Source organism: Anolis sagrei, chromosome 2 (genome assembly GCF_037176765.1).
Source record: "Anolis sagrei isolate rAnoSag1 chromosome 2, rAnoSag1.mat, whole genome shotgun sequence".
NCBI classification, from domain to species: Eukaryota; Metazoa; Chordata; class Lepidosauria; order Squamata; family Dactyloidae; genus Anolis; species Anolis sagrei.
Window position 1 is genome coordinate 90,665,347 of NC_090022.1, and position 18,440 is coordinate 90,683,786.

Consider the following 18,440-nt stretch of genomic DNA (forward strand, 5'->3'; position numbering starts at 1 on the left):
ATTGGATTGGTTTGGACCATGCCATCCTTGGCTATGCCCTCTTAAAGATATAAGACCCTTTGAAATAGGAGGAAATAGTAATAGAGTTGGCAAAACATATGGCTAGTCCTTTGTGTAGATATATGAATGTGTTTGTACATGTTATTGACAAGGTCTGTAAGCTTTCAAGGACAAAGAGAGTCATTCATTAGTGGTCATTAAAGAAGAAGAATATTCTTCCCAAGAACAATGCCCTCATAGACATTCTTGAACTGAATAATTATCAGAGAATTATATCTGAGTCTATTTTTTTAATTGAAGCTTGGCTTACTCATGCAGTTGGCGGTGTGGCAGCTTCCTTTAAACACCACTGCTGGTTCGTGTTGCAAGCTATTGATGCAGCTGGCCACCCATGTGATTTGCAGTGCTGTGGCAACATATATGGGGAGAGTTCACAAACCGATGGCTCAATAACAGAGTAGCCACGCCACAGCCATGCAAGGTTTTCTGGTATGACACTGACTATATATTTGAACTGATAATATACCATGATACTGACTATCTGAACTAAGTTTGTTTTATGTGAAAATAGCAAGCTGTATTATACCAAGGTCCATCTAGCTCACTCTTGTTCAAATTAATTAATGATTCAAGATTTCAGAAAGAGCACTTTCTTTAGACCTATCTGCAGATACCAGGGAGTAAGATGAATATCATAAACTCTATCTAATAATTATTCCTTTTTTATAAAACTACACATGTTTCTCTCATTGACTGTGATAACATTTAGGAGAAAGAAGCAAATAATCAACAAATAATCCCATATCATGTGTCAAAGCCAGACCCCTGAGACATGAAAGTGCCATGCATAAATGGTTATAACATATTTATGGTCAATTTAAAAATAAACAGTCATGTCTCTGTAAACATACCTCCAATCTTCCAGATTCCTTGCAGCAATTTTCTCCATAGCAATTGGCTTGATCATCATATCAAAATATTCAAACTAAAGCCTGCATTTCCATGATATCTAAGGGGCTGAAACACTTAAAATAAAGCAAAGTCTTATCTTATGGGGAAATAATAATAATAATAATAATAATAATAATAATAATAATAATGCTTTATTTATAACCTGCCCTATCTCCCTGAGGGGATTTATCTTATGGGGAATACAATCAGCTCTCCATCTCCACTTCCATTATCCATGGATAGATTTGATTTTACCATTTTATACAAAAGGCATCATTTAACTACATCATTGTATTCCATAGGTCTTCAACATCCACAGATTATGGTATCAACTGTGAGTCCTGGAACTAACCCCCAGCAGATACCAAAGGCCCACGGTATATTGAAGAATGGTCCAGCATCCTGGGTGACCAAAACATAATGAAATGTGCTAGTGACTCTACCTGAAAGTTCTCAGAGGACCTTTGTTGTTTTTGGACCTTAAGCAAGTGGAGTTTGTCTAAACACAAACATTATGTATGCTCACCCCTACAGGAACTAGGTACTGTCAGATTTTAGAAGCTAAACAGGGGCAGCACTAGTTGGTTCTTGGATGAGAGATGGCAAACATATACCAAGTGCTGTAGACTATATTTCATAGAAAGGTCTAACAAAACCACCTCTGAGTATTCCTTGCCAAGGAAAACCCAATGAAATTTGTGGGCTCACCATAAGTCAACAAGCAACTTGAAGGCACCCACACACACACATAAACAAGCATATTGTTCTTAACAACACCTTGTGAAATCTTGACCCTGCTTTTTCAAAGATGCAGTCATAGCAGGAGATAGGGAGATGGGCAGGCTAGAGATAACTCTTACCCACTCATCCACTCACTCTGCCTCACCCTCTCCTCCTCTATAATGTGTGTCATTATTCCTCAAAATGCTCAGCAGTCTTCAGCAGAATCGGCTATTTTCCGCTCCCTGTAAGTCCCTCCCCTTTTGGGGGGATTGCAAAATTGCTGAAAGTAATTGAGTCTCTCTGCATATTAATGAGCTTTAGGAAAGGGCAGAAGGAGCTGTTTTAAAAGAGGAGGAAAGCGTCCGTGCTCAGGCAAAGAGCAGCTGAAACTGACAGGCTGCCAGAGCACAGCAACTGGGAGAGCAGATTAGAGGCAGTGACTTCCACATTCATAGCCTGGCTGGCAACACCAAGCCTCACTCTGACCACTGCCTCAGACTTTTTGAAAAAGAGAAAGAAGAGAAAGCATCTCATTCAAGGGAGAGCTGAGTGAACATACCTATAGGTTCCCTGAGATCCTCGCATCATGAAGCTCTTGACAATAGTTTTCCTCTTGCTGTTCATTGTAATCTGCTTTAACAGCGTAGAAGGTGAGTTACAGGTTCCTGGCGGACACCGATTTTATTCTTCTCTGTCTCTTTTCATCTTTATTGCTTATTCAAGTAGTTGATTGAAATGTATTTCTGTCCCTCTAAGCATTTTAAACAGACTTATAAAATGAAAAGTGCAAGGGGAAAAGGGCCAACTCCTTTCTCCCATCCCACTTAGTATTTTAATTTCGGAGTTTAAGGGAGCATTGTGAGATAGAGTTCCCTGCATTTCGTCTGAACTACTTTGGATAACTATTAATCCTAACACAGAAATTCAGAATTTCCAAAGTGAATGGATTTAAACTAGTCCTACAGCAACTAGATTCAGCAGCCCTCCCAAGTTTCAGTTCCATGATTTCAGCGGGGGTTTTGAGTTTATCACAGGTTAAGTTTTTGATAAAGGTTCGGGAGGCTTTTGTTTGTTACCACTCGTAATTGGAATAAGGCCAAGGAACTCTTTATGCTTCTTTTAAAAAGTGACAAAAGTAAAGAAGTGAAAAAAACAACTAAAAGCATCTTTAATTAATCTAATTATATATGGCTTTAACATGGTTTTATTTTTCTTAATTTACACTAGTAATTTAAGTTTGATCACAGCAGGTGTAGTTTTAATAGGAAGGATTGCCACATGACTTCAAGTGCAAAAGCTGCAACTCTGGGCATAATTAATTCAATGTTGGTCTTAATAAATCCAGTGGGTCTTACGTCTGAGCAGACACACATGAAAAAGGTGCATACTCCACGGACTTCAGTTGGATTTAAGGTGTCTGTAAGGTTGAGGCAGTAACATCTTGCTTAGATAGAACAACTTTTTCTACACATGTTAAAAATACCATAGTTCATAAATATATTTAAAAGAGTTGAGGTGGGAGCTACATTAAGAGTTTGTGTAATGCAATGTTTTCCATATATAAATACGTAAAAACTTTTTCTTGTAGGATCAAAATGCAAATGCTTACGAAAGGGCCCCAAGATCAGATTCTCTGATATACAGAAACTTGAAGAGAGGCCAAAGTATCCATATTGCAAGGAAAGAATGATCATGTAAGTCCAACTTTTTATATGGGTATTGTATTTGGATTCAGGCTTTTTCCTGTGCATTTTTTGAAAAAAAATTTTTTACAGTTTGCTAACGCATTCAGTAATTATTCTGAAAATGTCCTGTTTTATAAAAATAATAATGCAATGCTATGCTTGCTTGTTCAGAAATATGTTCTATTTACTCTCATGTAAATGTAATGCACTTTGAATTGGCTTAATGGGGAAATTGTGAATTAATTCCTGCACATATGCATAACATTAGAATGCACATACAACCATCAGTCAATATCTGTATGTTGGGCACAATTCCATAAGCTGATTTTTTTTACACGGCAGCAAAGTAACCAAATAACCTATTATAGAAAGCTACAGCACAGCACAACTCTTTAATCCCATTTTATTTAATGATATTAAGGCAATTTAATTATGTGCAGGATGTTATTAAGGCAATTTCTGTGTTGCAACCCTGAGCCTGGCTCTGTAAGAATAAATCCCATTAAGCTCAGTGGGACTTTTTTCTACAGAAATATTGGGCTGTATCTAAGAAACTTTTCTTGATTGAGCTTTAATAAATCAAAGTACTTACTCTGAACTTCAGTATTACCTCTGCCTCTCTGGGGACGTGTTTTAACATGTACCACTTTGAATGAGATCATTCAAATTCACCATGCAGCATGCCAAATTTTAAAAACAATTAAAACTCCCCCACACACATACACACATTACCATGTCACTTGTTAAAAATGTGCCAAGCAAAGAATGTTAAATTAAAACAATTAGGATTCCTGCTCCAGAGGATGCTGGCTTCAGAACTAGTTACATAACAAGTGTAACCAACTTGTTCTCTGCGTAGAAAGAGAGTGAATGCTGTGGTTCACTGTCATAGCTGGGTCTTGTTTCTGCAAGCTGATCCTAGAAACACAGCCACCCTGCTTAGTCACTCTCAGCAATAGCAATGCTGCCTGGAATGAGACTATTCCCTTCCAAACTCTAAATCGAGTGGAGCAAATGAGGAATGGCTCCATGCTACATTTCACCATCTTGCCCCTGCATGGCAAAGGTCTATGAAGTTGATGACTGGCTGAAGAACATTATCCTCAATAACCAGAGGCTTCTTGTGTCTTGGGCATCTTCTGCAACTACGTAACTACAGGCAAGCTCTGGTTGAGAACAAAACAACTGAATGGGAAAAAAAACATGACAACTATAGGTCCCACAATCACTCAGGTTATACACAGTGCAGACACATCAAAGATATCCATCCAATAGAGACTGTGTTCTAGCTTGGTTCCAGTCATTACTATGGGAAATTGTTTGGGGAACCATTTGTTTGTCTGCTAGGAATTCAGGCAGGAATAGCTGATGCATGCTTGGTATAAAATTAAAAAAATATAACTATTGGATAGCATGTTTTTCTCTACTGAATTTTGTAAAGGTCTGTCTCTACAACACAGCAAGTGCCTGTGGTTTTATGTCTCCCCACTGTTAACAACCACTGAAATGATCAGTTCTCCATGAATATGAGAGAAACCTGTCAGACACTGGACCAGATCTACAAACGATCTTGTAGCATCTTAGAAATTCACTGAGAGATCTGAAAAAGTAGACTCAAGGTGCATCTGAACTATAGAATTAACTGCAGTTTTAGAATTAATAGAATTATTAATTAGAATTTTAGAATCAATAGAATTAATGCCGCCAATTTAATTGAGGCTAAATACTATAGAATCCTGACATTTGTTGTATGTGAGGCACCAGCACGCTTTGGTAGAGAAGGGTTAAGACCTTGTAAAACTTCAAATTCCATGGTTCCGTTGCATTGAGCCATGTCAGTTAAAGTGGTGTCAAACTGCATTCATTCCTAAGTATAAATACACTCTAAAGTCTGTGAAAAGTTATGCTACCTACTATGTTCTCTCAGTTTGTCTTTAGGATGCCATAAAACCCTTTGCATGCTGATATTCCAGATTGACTCTGTTTGCCTCAGTTTTCTTGTTGGCACTGAAGTTTCTGTCAAAAGCAAACACTTTTATACATGGGAGGACTTAGAATAAACATTTCAAGATATTCTCTTAATTCACAATGGTTCTCCTACCATAATGAAAGTAGAATCAGTTGATCACAGTGATCATTATTCTAATACAGAATTGTATATGAGTAGAGGAGTACGTTTTTTGAAGTCCAGGCAGTTCTAACCTGGACTTCAAGAAAGCCTGAATTTTCCTATGAGAAGTCCAACCATTTTCTTTTGGAGCTAGCTGAACCTAGCAGGTATAACTCATCAGATTTTTCAAGAAGACAAATGTGTATCACTATTGAGTTTGCCATCTGAAGTAGAAGATCAATGTTGGGATTAAGAAGATCGTAACTGTTCAATACTGTATTTTTCACTTAAAATTGTCCAATTCCTCATTGCCATCATTATTTATCTTACTGTGTAAAAGATAGATAGTTTCTAAGTCTAGGGCTGCTGGAGTGTATGCAATTACCTCAGTTCCTGGGCAGATCATCGGTCCCTTTTTGTACCCTTCCACATGCAGGGAGTAGCAGAACAAAAAAAATCACATCTGCGAGTAACTCTATAAATCTTCCAAGAAGTGCTGTTTAAAAAAAACAAATGCTCCTTACTAGACATTTTCTGTCATGTTTCCATTGGTTATCTGCAGTTGGACTACCATGAAGAACAATGTTAACCAACATGAATTTATCAGTATTTCAATGGGAAGTGTGTGTCTGATTTTGGCTGATGACAGAGTCATATTAATTAGAATTCTTGTTGTTGTGTGCCTTCAATTCGTTTCAGACTTAGGGCAAAATTAAGTAAAGTATAGGATAGGGGCCGGGTAAACGACCTTGGAGAGCCACATTCAGCCTGTGACTTGCAGTTGGGGGATCTCTTATTTATATCAATGGTTATCTATCTTCTAATTGATTTTAGCTTATGATGATCCCATTGTAGGTTTTTCTTGGCAAGATTTATTCTAAGGAGGTTTGCTGTTGCCTTCCTATGAAGCTGGGAGGCTAAAGTGTGACTTGCCAAAGGTCACCCAGTAGATTTCCATGGCCAAGTAAAGATTCAAATCCTAGTTTCCCAGCAATCTAATCCAACATTGAAATTACTAAACCACACTGACTCCTAATTATAGTTATAAGTTTGTCCTAAAATTACATGTTTAGGGTTCTGTAAGAGCTGGAAGTTGAATTCAGATTGGGTCAGTTTTAAAAAGCATGAAAGTATATTCTCTGGACAAAAATACTCCCTGATATAACACTAAGAGCAGTCAAGCACATCAGTGGGCAGTCATAAAGCTAACATTCACCTGGTCTAACAATAACATAACTGAAAAGCATAATGATAGCAGCCTCAGCAGTGTTCAGTGAAGCAAGAGGATCACTGGTCAGGAAATGTTTTCTAAACAACCACCACTAAATAATACTCAACAAAAATCCAGACTGAATGCAAATCTGCATAAACCCAAAATTTTATTACAACTTTGTGATGAGTCCCCAAGATCTGGTATTCAGAGTACATTTTATCTGTGGATATGATATGTCACATAATTAAGTATTTTATGGTTTGCATCACATCAAACACTTTATCATGAAAATATAACTATATATATATATTAATAACATGGTACCCAAAGTAACAGCACAGCAATGATGATAAATTGAAAGTTCATGAACAAGTAGAATTTCAGAACTTCTTTGACTTCATGATATACTAAGCTTCCATTTGGAGAAAGAATTCTCTTCAGACACTGACAGAAAGAGAGGAGCTTAGTAGTTGAAAGTAATGCTTCAATGGCATTGTAAAAATGGGCTTCTTAAGAACTGAGTGTGGGATCTGAAGCCAGAAAAAAATATTTGCATCATCTTTGAGGAGTGGAGTAGAGCAATAGGAATTGTCGGCTTTCAGGACAGTAGTGTAGGAAATCCATGAATTCTTTCTGGTGTTTAGTCTCAATTTTGAAGGAGTTTTTTCAAGGGTTATATTCTAGTCCCCAAAATATTTTAGCACCTCAGGCAGCTCCTTTATATTTTGTAATAAAAGTTGGAGGTGCCATTGGGTTGGGAAGAGATGTTTACAGAGAGCTTTCCGGCTGCTTTGTACGAGCTCCCAACACTCATTCCATGGCCAAGGAAGTGGGCAACCATTCCCTTCTTGTTCCCTCCTCTCCTTAACACAAAAATATGAGCCAAAGCTTCTATGGGAGTATCAGGAAATGGATGTTCCAACCGCCCTCCTCGCTCACCAGTGTGCCAGTGACCTCCTTTCCTGACAGGTCCTTACAAATTACCAAGACCCCATAAGGTACAGAGGTAGCAATTTCCAAGTCTGCTTGCATACACAGTTATGTCTCCATTACATCAGTAACCCATCAATTGACAAAGAGTTCAGAAATGTGCATCAGCATAACAAAAGCAGTGTAAAGCTTTCCTGCCCAAGCATGGGCTGCCAAGGACCGAAGTCTGGGCCTCGAAGTTTGCCTGCCTGATGGGAAAACCAAACAGCCCTATGCTCTCACAAATAAGGTGCCAGCAGAAGCTGGATCCTGAAAGGCCGTCAAGAAAACAATCACAAGCTTTTCCAGGATGAGTATGGGAGAGACGTGTGCTCCAGACCTTTAGTAGCTCAGCCAGATTTGGCAGTCGAAGGAAACGCAGAAGCCATGAGGTGCAAATGTAAATGAAATACTCATTAGGAAATTTTCCACTCTCAGTGAAAAAGCATCACGGAAACACACATGATTAAGCCTCCTTCAGTGTGGGGCACACATCTCTCCTTTTCCAGCTTTCATTCCCCACTTTCCAGTAGCTATGGCAATCCAAAAAAGTGGTTATCTTTTAGTGTCCCATCCTCCCTCCCTCTCCCTCCTCCTCTTTATTTTATTCTTTATTTTGTTCAGTCTTTCTGTCATGGTGTAATCTCAGCATTCCTACTCAGAAGTAAGCTTCACTTTGTTCAGCAGGATTTACTTCCAGGTAATTATATACAGGACTGCAGCCCTAAGGTGAGACTACAGCCCCATCTGCACTGCCATCGAATGCAGTTTGAACCTACATTCCATGTTAGTGTAGATGTAGCCTAACTCAGTGGGTGTTCTTGCATATAAATACACATATAGTTACTCTGTGAATGCTTTATGAGATTGCATTTAAGTCTAATTTTAAAAATAAAGTTAGGCCTAAAGTGTGACCATCTCGATACCTTCTGAGGACTCTTCCGCACAGCCCTATATCCCAGAATATCAAGGCAGAAAAATCCCACAATATCTGCTTTGAACTGGGTTATCTGAGTCCCCACTCAGATAATGTGGGATTTTCTGCCTTGATAAGTTATCCTTGTTATCCTTATTTCTGAAATCCTGTATGAATTCATGCAAGTGATCACTTTGCTGAAAGATGTATTTCCACTCTCTTGCCTTCAAATTTTGTGAATAAATTCCAAGTCTGAGGGCCCTTCCACACAGTCCTATATCCCAGAATATGAAGCCAAAGAATCCCACATTATCTGAGTTCAAAGCAGATATTGTGGGATTTTCTGCCTTGATATTCCAGGATATAGGACTGTGTGGAAGGGCCCTCAGATAGCAATATGGTTTTCATTTAGGCTGGAGCTTTTATTCAAAAAAGAATCACATTTGGTAACATATGGTAGATTTAACGTTTGATGGTTAAAAACACACACAACTAGCCTAAAAATAATTTAAATCGGTATAACTATAGAATGGAGGGAATTTTATAAAGTTGCCTCAGAGTACACCTATTTTAAACCATGTGTTCTGTCATGAAGCGGCCATTGCTTGCAGGTAATGTGAATTGCTCTGCCATTAAGATGTTCTACATTCCATCCCAGGTAAGGAATTTTAAGGAGTGCAGCTGGAATATAGATATATGGTGTAGAAAACCTGTTACTAATAAATTTTGAAAAAAGTGATCTAGTATAATTATATATCTGTTCAATGTAAGGCACTGTGAGGATGCCGTACCACAGAAAGGAAAGAAAGCTAAAGCTTAAGGAAAGGCTTGGTGTGAGAATGAGCAGGACAGGCAGACAGGAAAGCTGGAAGGAGAACAAGTCCTTACAGGACAAACCATTGATTCCTGGCACAGATTCAATCAAGACTGATGGTTTTCCAACTTGGCAAAGGCCAAGTATGACATGGAAACGCACATCATTTTAATAAGTCAAGTGAAGCTAAAGGGCTTTCTGTTGGGACAGAGTGGCTCAAGAGCCTGTAAGAACATGACAAGACCAAAAATCTTTGACCAGCATCTTTAATAGCCTGTTTACATAGAACTTCAGGATCCAGATGAGAGTCTTCCGATTTCTAGCCCTGACAGTTTCTGACCTTTTTACACACAGCTACCTGAATCCATCAAGAATGCACTAAAAGCATAAAATAGCACACTGGTGAGATCCTACATAACAGATGAAGTGGCCCTGCTTCTGATTATTTTCACCAAAAATGTCTGTTGAGAGGGGGCTGAAATGTCGTTCTGCTCTCAGCATACCACACCTTCATCATTCAGTATGGTTACTGGTTCTGAAGGCAGGTCTATGGGACATTTGCAGTTGTGGCAGTCCATGTGTACTGAACCCAGCATGGCAAGTAACCTTTCCAAACAAAGAGGACTTTCGTCCCTCCTGTGAAGCCTCCCATCTATGGTCCCACCTACATCTCTTTGATGATGTCCGAGCTAATAACACTAAAAAACAATTTGTTAAACATTTTTGGGACTCCAAACATGACTGCAACTTCTCAAACACTGTACTCTTCATAAAAATTTCATGACATCACACACAGCTCAGACAACCAGTTTATGAGTGGTCAAAACCACAACACTATAACACAAGGAGAAGGAAGTATATCTGAGATCATTGATACCAAACATCTGCAAAGACCAAGCTATTATGGTGTTTAAAAGTTTGTCAAAATTAGAACAGCTAGTCTAAACTGACCACTTGTCTTTCATTTCAGAGTCACAATGAAATCAAGGTTCCGAGGTGGACATCAGTACTGCTTGCATCCTAAACTCCCAAGTACAAAAAGATTACTTAAGTGGTACACAATATGGAAAGAGAAAGAGAGGTGCGTATTAATCAGACCCCGCAAGGGATAATTGCAATCAAATGTGTGCTTTTAGACAATGATGATGCATCTTGAATGCTTGACCTGAAATTACAGTGACAAACATGTTGGTGTTCCTCACTTTTATTCTGTGATTTCAATCTACCTTGAAAGAAATAATGCTGTGCTACCAAGTCAAAAATCAGGTTTTTAAAAAGGAAGAAAAAGAAACATAACATTTCAAGTGACTATGGCCCAATGTATTTCTGCCAAAGGAGGTTCTGTTTAAAACTTTGAGTATGTTTTGGAATCAACGGATCAAAGATACTCCTACATTCAATTCAGTTCAAGGTTTTTAATACTAAACAATAAAATCCAACAACAAGTTTAAGACGAATTTGATGAAATGGGGTTAGAGAAAATAAATTCCTGTAATGAAATTATTTTTGCCATTCCTCCCAAATTCTTGTATTCCATGTGTGAAGATCCTTATGACCTTCCCTGTGTGTGAATATCCTGAGGTCGTTCCCTTGACTTGCACTGTGAATGTACAGCTGCTGATATACACTGCTTGAATGAAGACAGCAGCCTGCATTTGAATGTTGCACTGAACAACCCAGCCAGGATACCCACTGTTAGTAGCTCTTACAAATTCTGCTTTCAACCTGAAATTTGCTTGATAATCTTGAACCATACTCTTTCTGCATACTCAAGCTCATGGGTTGGGGAAAACAAAATGGGATTAAGTCTTACATATGATGTTCTAAGAGAGGAAGTGTGGGTTGAGCATTGGAATATGGCTCAGGAGACCAGGATTTGAATCCTCACTTGGCCATGGAAACCTGCTGGGTTAACTTGGACAAGTCATTCTCCTTTGGCATCAAAGGAAGAAAAAGGCAAACTCCCTGGGAACAAATCTTACCAAGAAAAACTTATGATAGGGTTACTATAAATTGGAAAGATCTGAAGACACACAGTAATAATGATGTTTTGAGCTCCTTGCATGTCAGAAGGGAGGGATATAAAATGAATAAAATAAGTTTCAAGAACCATATGAAAGACAATGCAGGTGGCATTGTCTGTTACCTTAGAAGGCACCAACTTAAATTCTTGGACAGCAATTGAGCTTGTTCCTGAATTTTAAACGTTTACTCAGAGATACATTCTCTAAAATTCAATGAGATTTACTTCCTAGTGAGCCTTGTTTTTCACTCTTTTTGTCATGTTGACATTCATCTCTCTCTCTCTCTCTCTCTCTCTCTCACACACACACACACACACACAATTTCCTTGTGGCAGCCCTTTAGAAGTTGAAGAGAATGATTCGTACTGCTAAATGTCAACTGTTATGTAACTTCATTTTTCCTTGCTTATTTTTGAAAGGCAACTATTTATAACAAAGAAAAAAACAGAAGATTCAGATTAACAGATTAATTAATGCTAAAGATTTGCCTTAGGATAACAAAACCCTTAGGCTCTTCAGATTTAAGCCTGCCCAGACAATGTCCAGATACCATGTATCATATCACCAGCTGTGTTGTCAGTGATGATAGCTGGGGCCTTTAGCTTAACTCTTTATTTTTAATTTTTCTGGCTTTCCAGATCTATAATGTTACTCTGTCTCTGATGGATGATTGTGGCTAGCTGAAAACAAAATCCGCACATAACAGAAGTTCCATTAGCTGATCTAAAGCTGCTCACATATTATTACCTATGTCTAAAGAACCCTTATACAACCAGCCCTGTTGTTTATCCCAGTATCTGAAGGCACATTTTTATTTTCTCATTTTATGTTCATAGGAGTGTTTAAACATGACATCATCTTTTATTTTTAAATGTTGAGTGGTAACAATGAAATCCAGTGACCAGAATTCTGTACCAGATTTTGGCAAAGTTGGGAGACACTCCAAAGCTTGGAGGAAACTCCAGAGTGTCCTGGACTGTGCAGCAGTCTGTATATAGCTGGATTGCTATCCAGACAGACATGAAAGCATTGCCCTTTCCCCATTTACTAGAAAATCTGGTTCAAAGGGGTCTGGAGCTTCTCCAATGCAGCCCCAGGAATTTCCCTTTTGGCTGTCCACCCATCTGAGCAGCCCGAGGGTACATCAGGGCTGCCACATTGCTAACAGCAAGCAGCTCTCTCCCAGGGATTTGCTGGCAATGTCACATTTATGGCCACATGGCTTGGTGCCCAATATGACATCGAAAGAAATCTACCAGCAAGTCACTGGGAGAGAGTTTGTTGCTGGCAGTGATGTAGCAGTTGGTCAATTGACAATGTGAACAGTGAGTCAAATTGGATTCAGAATGATCCACCTGTCCACATTTCTGAAACTGGGATCACCCTGGAGCTTTCAGGAAGATCCAGGGTAAATCCTGTGTTCCACTCATGCAAATTAGCAGTTGAATGCAACAGTTTCATTGTGAATCCAGCCAAATGTCATGTGGATTCACTAAAGGAGCTAAGTGGTCTAGGCAGCTAAGGGACTGAAAAAGCTGAAATTATTTTGCCATGTCAGCCCTGCCTTACTCTTGAATAGTGGAAATTTTCATTCATATGAGTAAAAACAATAGTTATTAAACTAGACCTGTCTTCATTTGAAATGCTTCCCAGCATCATCAGTCTAATTAATAAAGAGGCTCTCACAATCATTAATGCAAAATTATCACACTTCTTAAGAATGCAAAAGGATGTCACTGTTTTAGCATTTTTTCTGAGCAGAGAGAAATATAACCTTTGGACCAATGTCAAATATGCTGATATTCAGAAAACCAAACTATTTGAACCAGAAGAGATCAATAAAAATAGAATGATTACTTTGATCAACACAAAGAACTAAAGCTTGCAATTATTATTATTATTATTATTATTATTATTATTATTATTATTATTATTATTATTTGGAGTATAGTTCTCAGCCAGTATGGCCACTGGAGAACCGACTAGGCTAGCTGGAAAAATTCTGAACCTCTGCAAATAATTAGAATGACCTAAATGTTTTTTATATGGGAGAACAGGGTACAATAGCTGCTTATGGGCAGTATACCAGTTGAAAGCTCCAGCCATTCTAACTTATCCTCCTATAATTATCTTAAATCTATGGCTTGAATCTGTCCCTGACATATCCAGGTGCTGTAGTCAAGAGCTGCTCTCGGGGTCAGTCTTGGAAAATAAGTTAGGTTCATTAGGATACCTAGTCTGTAAGGATTTATCTATATACATCCAATAAAGAACATTCAAAATGTGGTGCTTAATGCTCTACTGAGAAAACCCACTTCACTTGCTGCTCATGCCAATAAGTTCCTATGACACTAGTCTGCTGATGTAGTGGCCAGTCATTTTGATGATGCAAACACAATATTCTGGAATGAATTTTCAAAGGAAATAATCTATTAGTCACTGGAAACTCCTGCTTGCAGGAACATGACATTTCACTCCTGCATTTCCCTTATGGTGCAGCCGTTCCAGAGCAGTACTGTAATTTCACATACCATCTTCTGTGTCTCTGGCTGGGGGCTTGTGTACTGGTGCACAAACCAAAGACAATGTTAATATTTAACCCCACCCCCACACCTCAATCCATTGCACGACTTACTCAGAGATCACAGAAGACACTTGTGGCATAAAAGCAAAGTAAATGCATGTTTCTCAGACTAAATAGCCCAAATATTGCTCATAGGAGCACCCTTGCTTCACTGCAGCTTGGATGAATAGAGGCTTATGTAAATAGCCCTTTGCCTTTAGCATCAAGGCTCATTGAACTTCCGCACACCTGCCCTAGGGTGGAACAGCAGAAGCAGATGAACTTTGATGAACAAAGAGCCAGCTCGCATGCAAGCCAGTCTCTGGTAACACAGGCTTAAGGGACTGACAAAGCACTAAACAGGCAATTCAGGGCACCCAGTCCTGCTACCATATAGGTCAGTGGGGATCTTGTCAGGAGAGGCAAGTTTTTAAAATAGGTATTAAAGGTTTTTAAAGATAAATGCTATAGAAGGCTATCCCCTTTCCCAGAAAGAATACTGAACCTAATTATCAGATAAACTGTGGTTTTGTTATGCATTTTCAAGTCATTTCTGGAGACCCTAAGTTAAATTTTTCATGGTTTTTGTGGCAAGATTTATTCAGAGGGGTTTTGCCAAGATCACCCTGTGAGTTTCCATGGCTGGGTGTGAATGCAAACTGTAGTCTCCACAGTCTTGGACTTAATCACACCAATGCATTATTCCATTACAGTCACATTATCATTTATTTGTTTGTTTATTTACAACATTTGCATCCCACCCATATCAGCCCAAAGGCAACTCATTGATAGTGGATACATAATACACTGAACACCTCTTATAGAACGTCTCTTTTCATTACTGCAGTTGCACCAATTTGCTATTTTGTGGTCAAACAGTAATACTTCCACAAATCCTTGTAATCGTCCTGAACTAATGCAGTCCTATTATTATTATCATCATCATCACCACCATACTTATCACAATTGTTGAAATCTAGCATTTAAACAAACAATAAATGAAAGAAGGACAGCCAGTTTGGAAAAAACAAGGAGGAAGGGAGAGGGGGAGATTCCTATTCCCTCATACCACTTTACTGATGGCATGCAAGCATAGAAGCAGAAGGGACCCATTACACCAACTTAGGCAATGGGAATGTTTCAGGACTGGGAGCTACCAATGTGAGAATCTCAGAGGCAGAATGCACACAGTGATGTGTGATAGGGGCTGTCAGTAAAGATGACAATCCAGCTGCAGTGCCAATTTGCCTGCTTTGTGTGATAAAGTCCTTAGTCAAATATTCAAACCACTAGAGCGCGCTGGATCTCATTTACATGAATGTAGTATCTCGAATTTTGCAAGCCATGTATGAAATACATGTAGTTCATAATTAAAACCACAATTCTATGCATATTTGCTTAGGACTATCTTTCAATAGAATGAAAACTTAGAAATAACATTATATCACAAGCAGTTTTTTTCTAGTCATTGTCAAAGTTAGTTCTCAAAAGCAGATTTAGAGACATGTCACTGAAACTTTTCTGTTGTAATATTGTTTTCGATATAATCTGAAATTGCTTTTTTTAAAAAAAAAAGTATCAAAAATCCACTGAGAAAAGAAGATTAATGCAAATATGTTTTGGAGTGAGTAATAACAACAAATCATTTCTTTAAAAAATCACACTCTGCAATGGCAGCAATTTACTTTTTAAAACATAACTTTCCATGCTCATCATTCTATATACATAGAATAATCATTAAACTAGGAAATCAAATAAACAATTTCAGGGTTTTTCAGAGGGCAAAATGTGTCAGTTTGTGCATTCAGAAGATTACTGTAAACTAGAAATGTAAGGAGAATAAAATCCAGAACTTTTGTATTTGGTCTGATCCAGCACAACTCTTGATATGGTCTTAAAGAGACATATGAATGATGACTGTATGGACCCACAGTGCTGGCTGTATTAGTGTAGGGATTCTGGGGATTATAACCAGGAATTATAATCAGGATGTTGTCAAAAGGACACAGCCAGGCAACAGGAGGTCCAAAGTTATTAATAGAGGAAGAACACATAAACTAGGATAGCATGCAACAGTTTTCTTTTGCTTGAGTTTATGAAGAAGGGAAGATCCTACCCTCCTTTCCTAAATTCATTGAGCACAAACTACTTTTTCAGTTTGAAATCATGGGTGCACCAATTCCAGTAAACCAATGACAACAAGGAAGAATATGAGAAGGAGAGAAAAACAGAGGGCACATCCAGACAGCCCTTTAATGTGAGAGATCCTGCAATAAAATGGAGGCCATCCAGATGATGCCCTAGAGAAACACACATTCATTCACCACAAACCAGGAAAACCCTGGTTTGTCATAAATTAAATTGTTGGTGGGATTATTCCATGCCTTCTTGGAAGGCACGGGATAAACTCACTACTTCCACTGTCTGGACTGCTCCCTCAAAAGTTCTGGATTTTTGAGGGGACAGTCTACACTGTAGTCCCATGGTTTACCGGGCTAAATTAGCCCAGAAAACTGTGAGGACACAAATCCCCTCCCCAAAAACCCAGCCCCCCTTTTAAAAACAAAATAACTTATCCAGCCTCCATTAATGTGGTGCCAGTGCTCTCCGGGTGTGTAGGAGTGACACACCAGGAGAAAGGGGAGGAGGAAAATCGCTCCTGCCCCCCCCCTTCTCCAAGCATGTCATTTCTACATGCCAGGAGAACTCTGGAACCCCTCTAATGGAGGCCGGGTAATTATTTTGTGTTTTAAAGGGGGTTTTGGGGAGAGGGTTAGAATGCCCAGGTGTTCTTGTGGAAAGTTCCGGGAGCACATCTGAACACCTGCCCCAGAAAGCATGAGCTTTCTGGGGAGTGTGTGAACTAGGATCCGGGAAGATTCGCATTTTTAAAACGTGGATGTTCTCAGATTAAAGGGTTGTCTAAATATGCCCTGAGACATTTTCTAAGCAGCTGAAAAGCTGGAACAGGCGAGATTTCATTTGGACCGTTTCTGACATATGAGACTAATTTCTCCAGACTCTTATATATATCGGCACCAGACTGCTAATTCCATCCTTTTGCTTGTCTTGACCCAAGAAAAGAATTCAAAATCCAAAGTTCAATTGCTGATCAGAAGAGGCTGCTGGATTGATCCTTTCTCATTTACTTCTCCAGTCCTTGTGATGCTGTTTGGGTTATTTATTTATTTTAATCGGCCTGTCTGGAAAGTTCATCCTATTTGTTTCCTTTTTAATTTTCACAGAGTTTATGAAGAATAAGCAAGCAAAGCCTACTGGAAGAAACAGGATGATTTGGTGAACATGAGAAAGAGGCAGAAAATGGAGGAGATGACTTCTCGCAAGACGTGACTCAAAACCTATATTGTTATAAAGCACTTTTTACCAAGGACCACTTTTTACACTTTATAGCTGTAAAAAAAATACCAGCCAGATTTCATAAGTGTCTTTTACATGTTAGATTTCATACATGCCTTCTTTGTAGTGAGAAATATCATGAGACATAACCTTCATTTAAAAGTTATCATTTTTTAAAAGATCGTTGTTTAGTTGTTCATATATCACTATGACTGGAAATTGGGCTTTATAAGCTCATTCAGTGAACTATAATTTGTAAAAAAAAAACTGTTCTAAAATAGTGCTTCCTCTTTGGGAAACTTTCTATGCCATTGTAAAGATTTCTAGTAGCTGAATGTGTCCTTTGCAATAGAAGAGAGGCATGTAAGGTACAGTTTTTTATATAGGATGATACACACTATGGCACAATTTCAAAAATAAGGTTTCCCTGTAGTTACAAGATAAGCTGTTTGCTTTTAAATCCCTGCTCAGTGTGTGATATACAGTATGATAGCATTTTTCCTCTTTTTTTTCTTTCTTTTTTCCTCTTTGTTTTGTGTGTGTGTGTGTGTGTTTGCTTGTAAGGAAAAAATATTTCTAAAGCAGTTTAGTACAAAGAAACTTGCCCCCCTTGTGAGGTTCTTATTAAAGGTTTGCACCTTCAGTATCGGGATGTTTTAAGCTTTGGGAATATCATGTATGGTTCTTTAGATATTTAGTTTGAGCCTATTAAAATGTACCTTTTTACTGGTGGAAAAATCTCTGATGGGAAATGGATATATTTGTTTTATTCACATTTCTTCTTTCCTTTGAATGTAATACTTTCAACGGTAAGTAGTGCATTCCTCCTTTTAAAATATAAATAACAAAAACTACCTTTGCAATTGTAAATATACTACAGGAGATTTCCCTATATTCTCTTTCCACATAAAGTATTGTACGGCTAAATTATCATATGCTATTTAAATGTTTGAAATATTTAGGAAGTTGCATGCAGATTTCTTATTTCTTTCTATGACAAGTGGAAAAAATAAAGAATAAAATACATTTAAAAGGACTAAAGTTGGGTTTTCATTTAATTAAAAACCCTGGGACCCTATAAGTATCAATTTATGGATTATGTTTGCAATAATTCT

The 18,440-nt window shown here is 38.3% G+C and overlaps 1 protein-coding gene and 1 long non-coding RNA gene across 2 annotated transcripts in view; one reads left to right on the forward strand and one right to left on the reverse strand.

The window, feature by feature from the left end:
* The window catches only part of LOC132768901 (uncharacterized), a 67,137-nt gene extending 65,270 nt beyond the window's left edge, over positions 1–1,867 (reverse strand). Inside the window, exons 1-2 of the long non-coding RNA XR_010909181.1 lie at positions 1,812–1,867; positions 912–1,025 (exon numbers count right to left, since the gene is read on the reverse strand). This is a non-coding gene — a long non-coding RNA (uncharacterized lncRNA). The remainder of the gene's footprint in view (positions 1–911; positions 1,026–1,811) is intronic.
* Positions 1,868–2,015: 148 nt separating this feature from the next.
* CXCL14 (C-X-C motif chemokine ligand 14) lies at positions 2,016–18,366 on the forward strand. The gene is made up of 4 exons (XM_060765312.2): positions 2,016–2,324; positions 3,263–3,368; positions 10,352–10,462; positions 17,214–18,366. The coding sequence occupies exons 1-4, from the start codon at positions 2,261–2,263 to the stop codon at positions 17,227–17,229; spliced, it is 297 nt and encodes a 98-aa protein (XP_060621295.1). The 5' UTR covers positions 2,016–2,260; the 3' UTR covers positions 17,230–18,366.
* Positions 18,367–18,440: the final 74 nt, after the last annotated feature.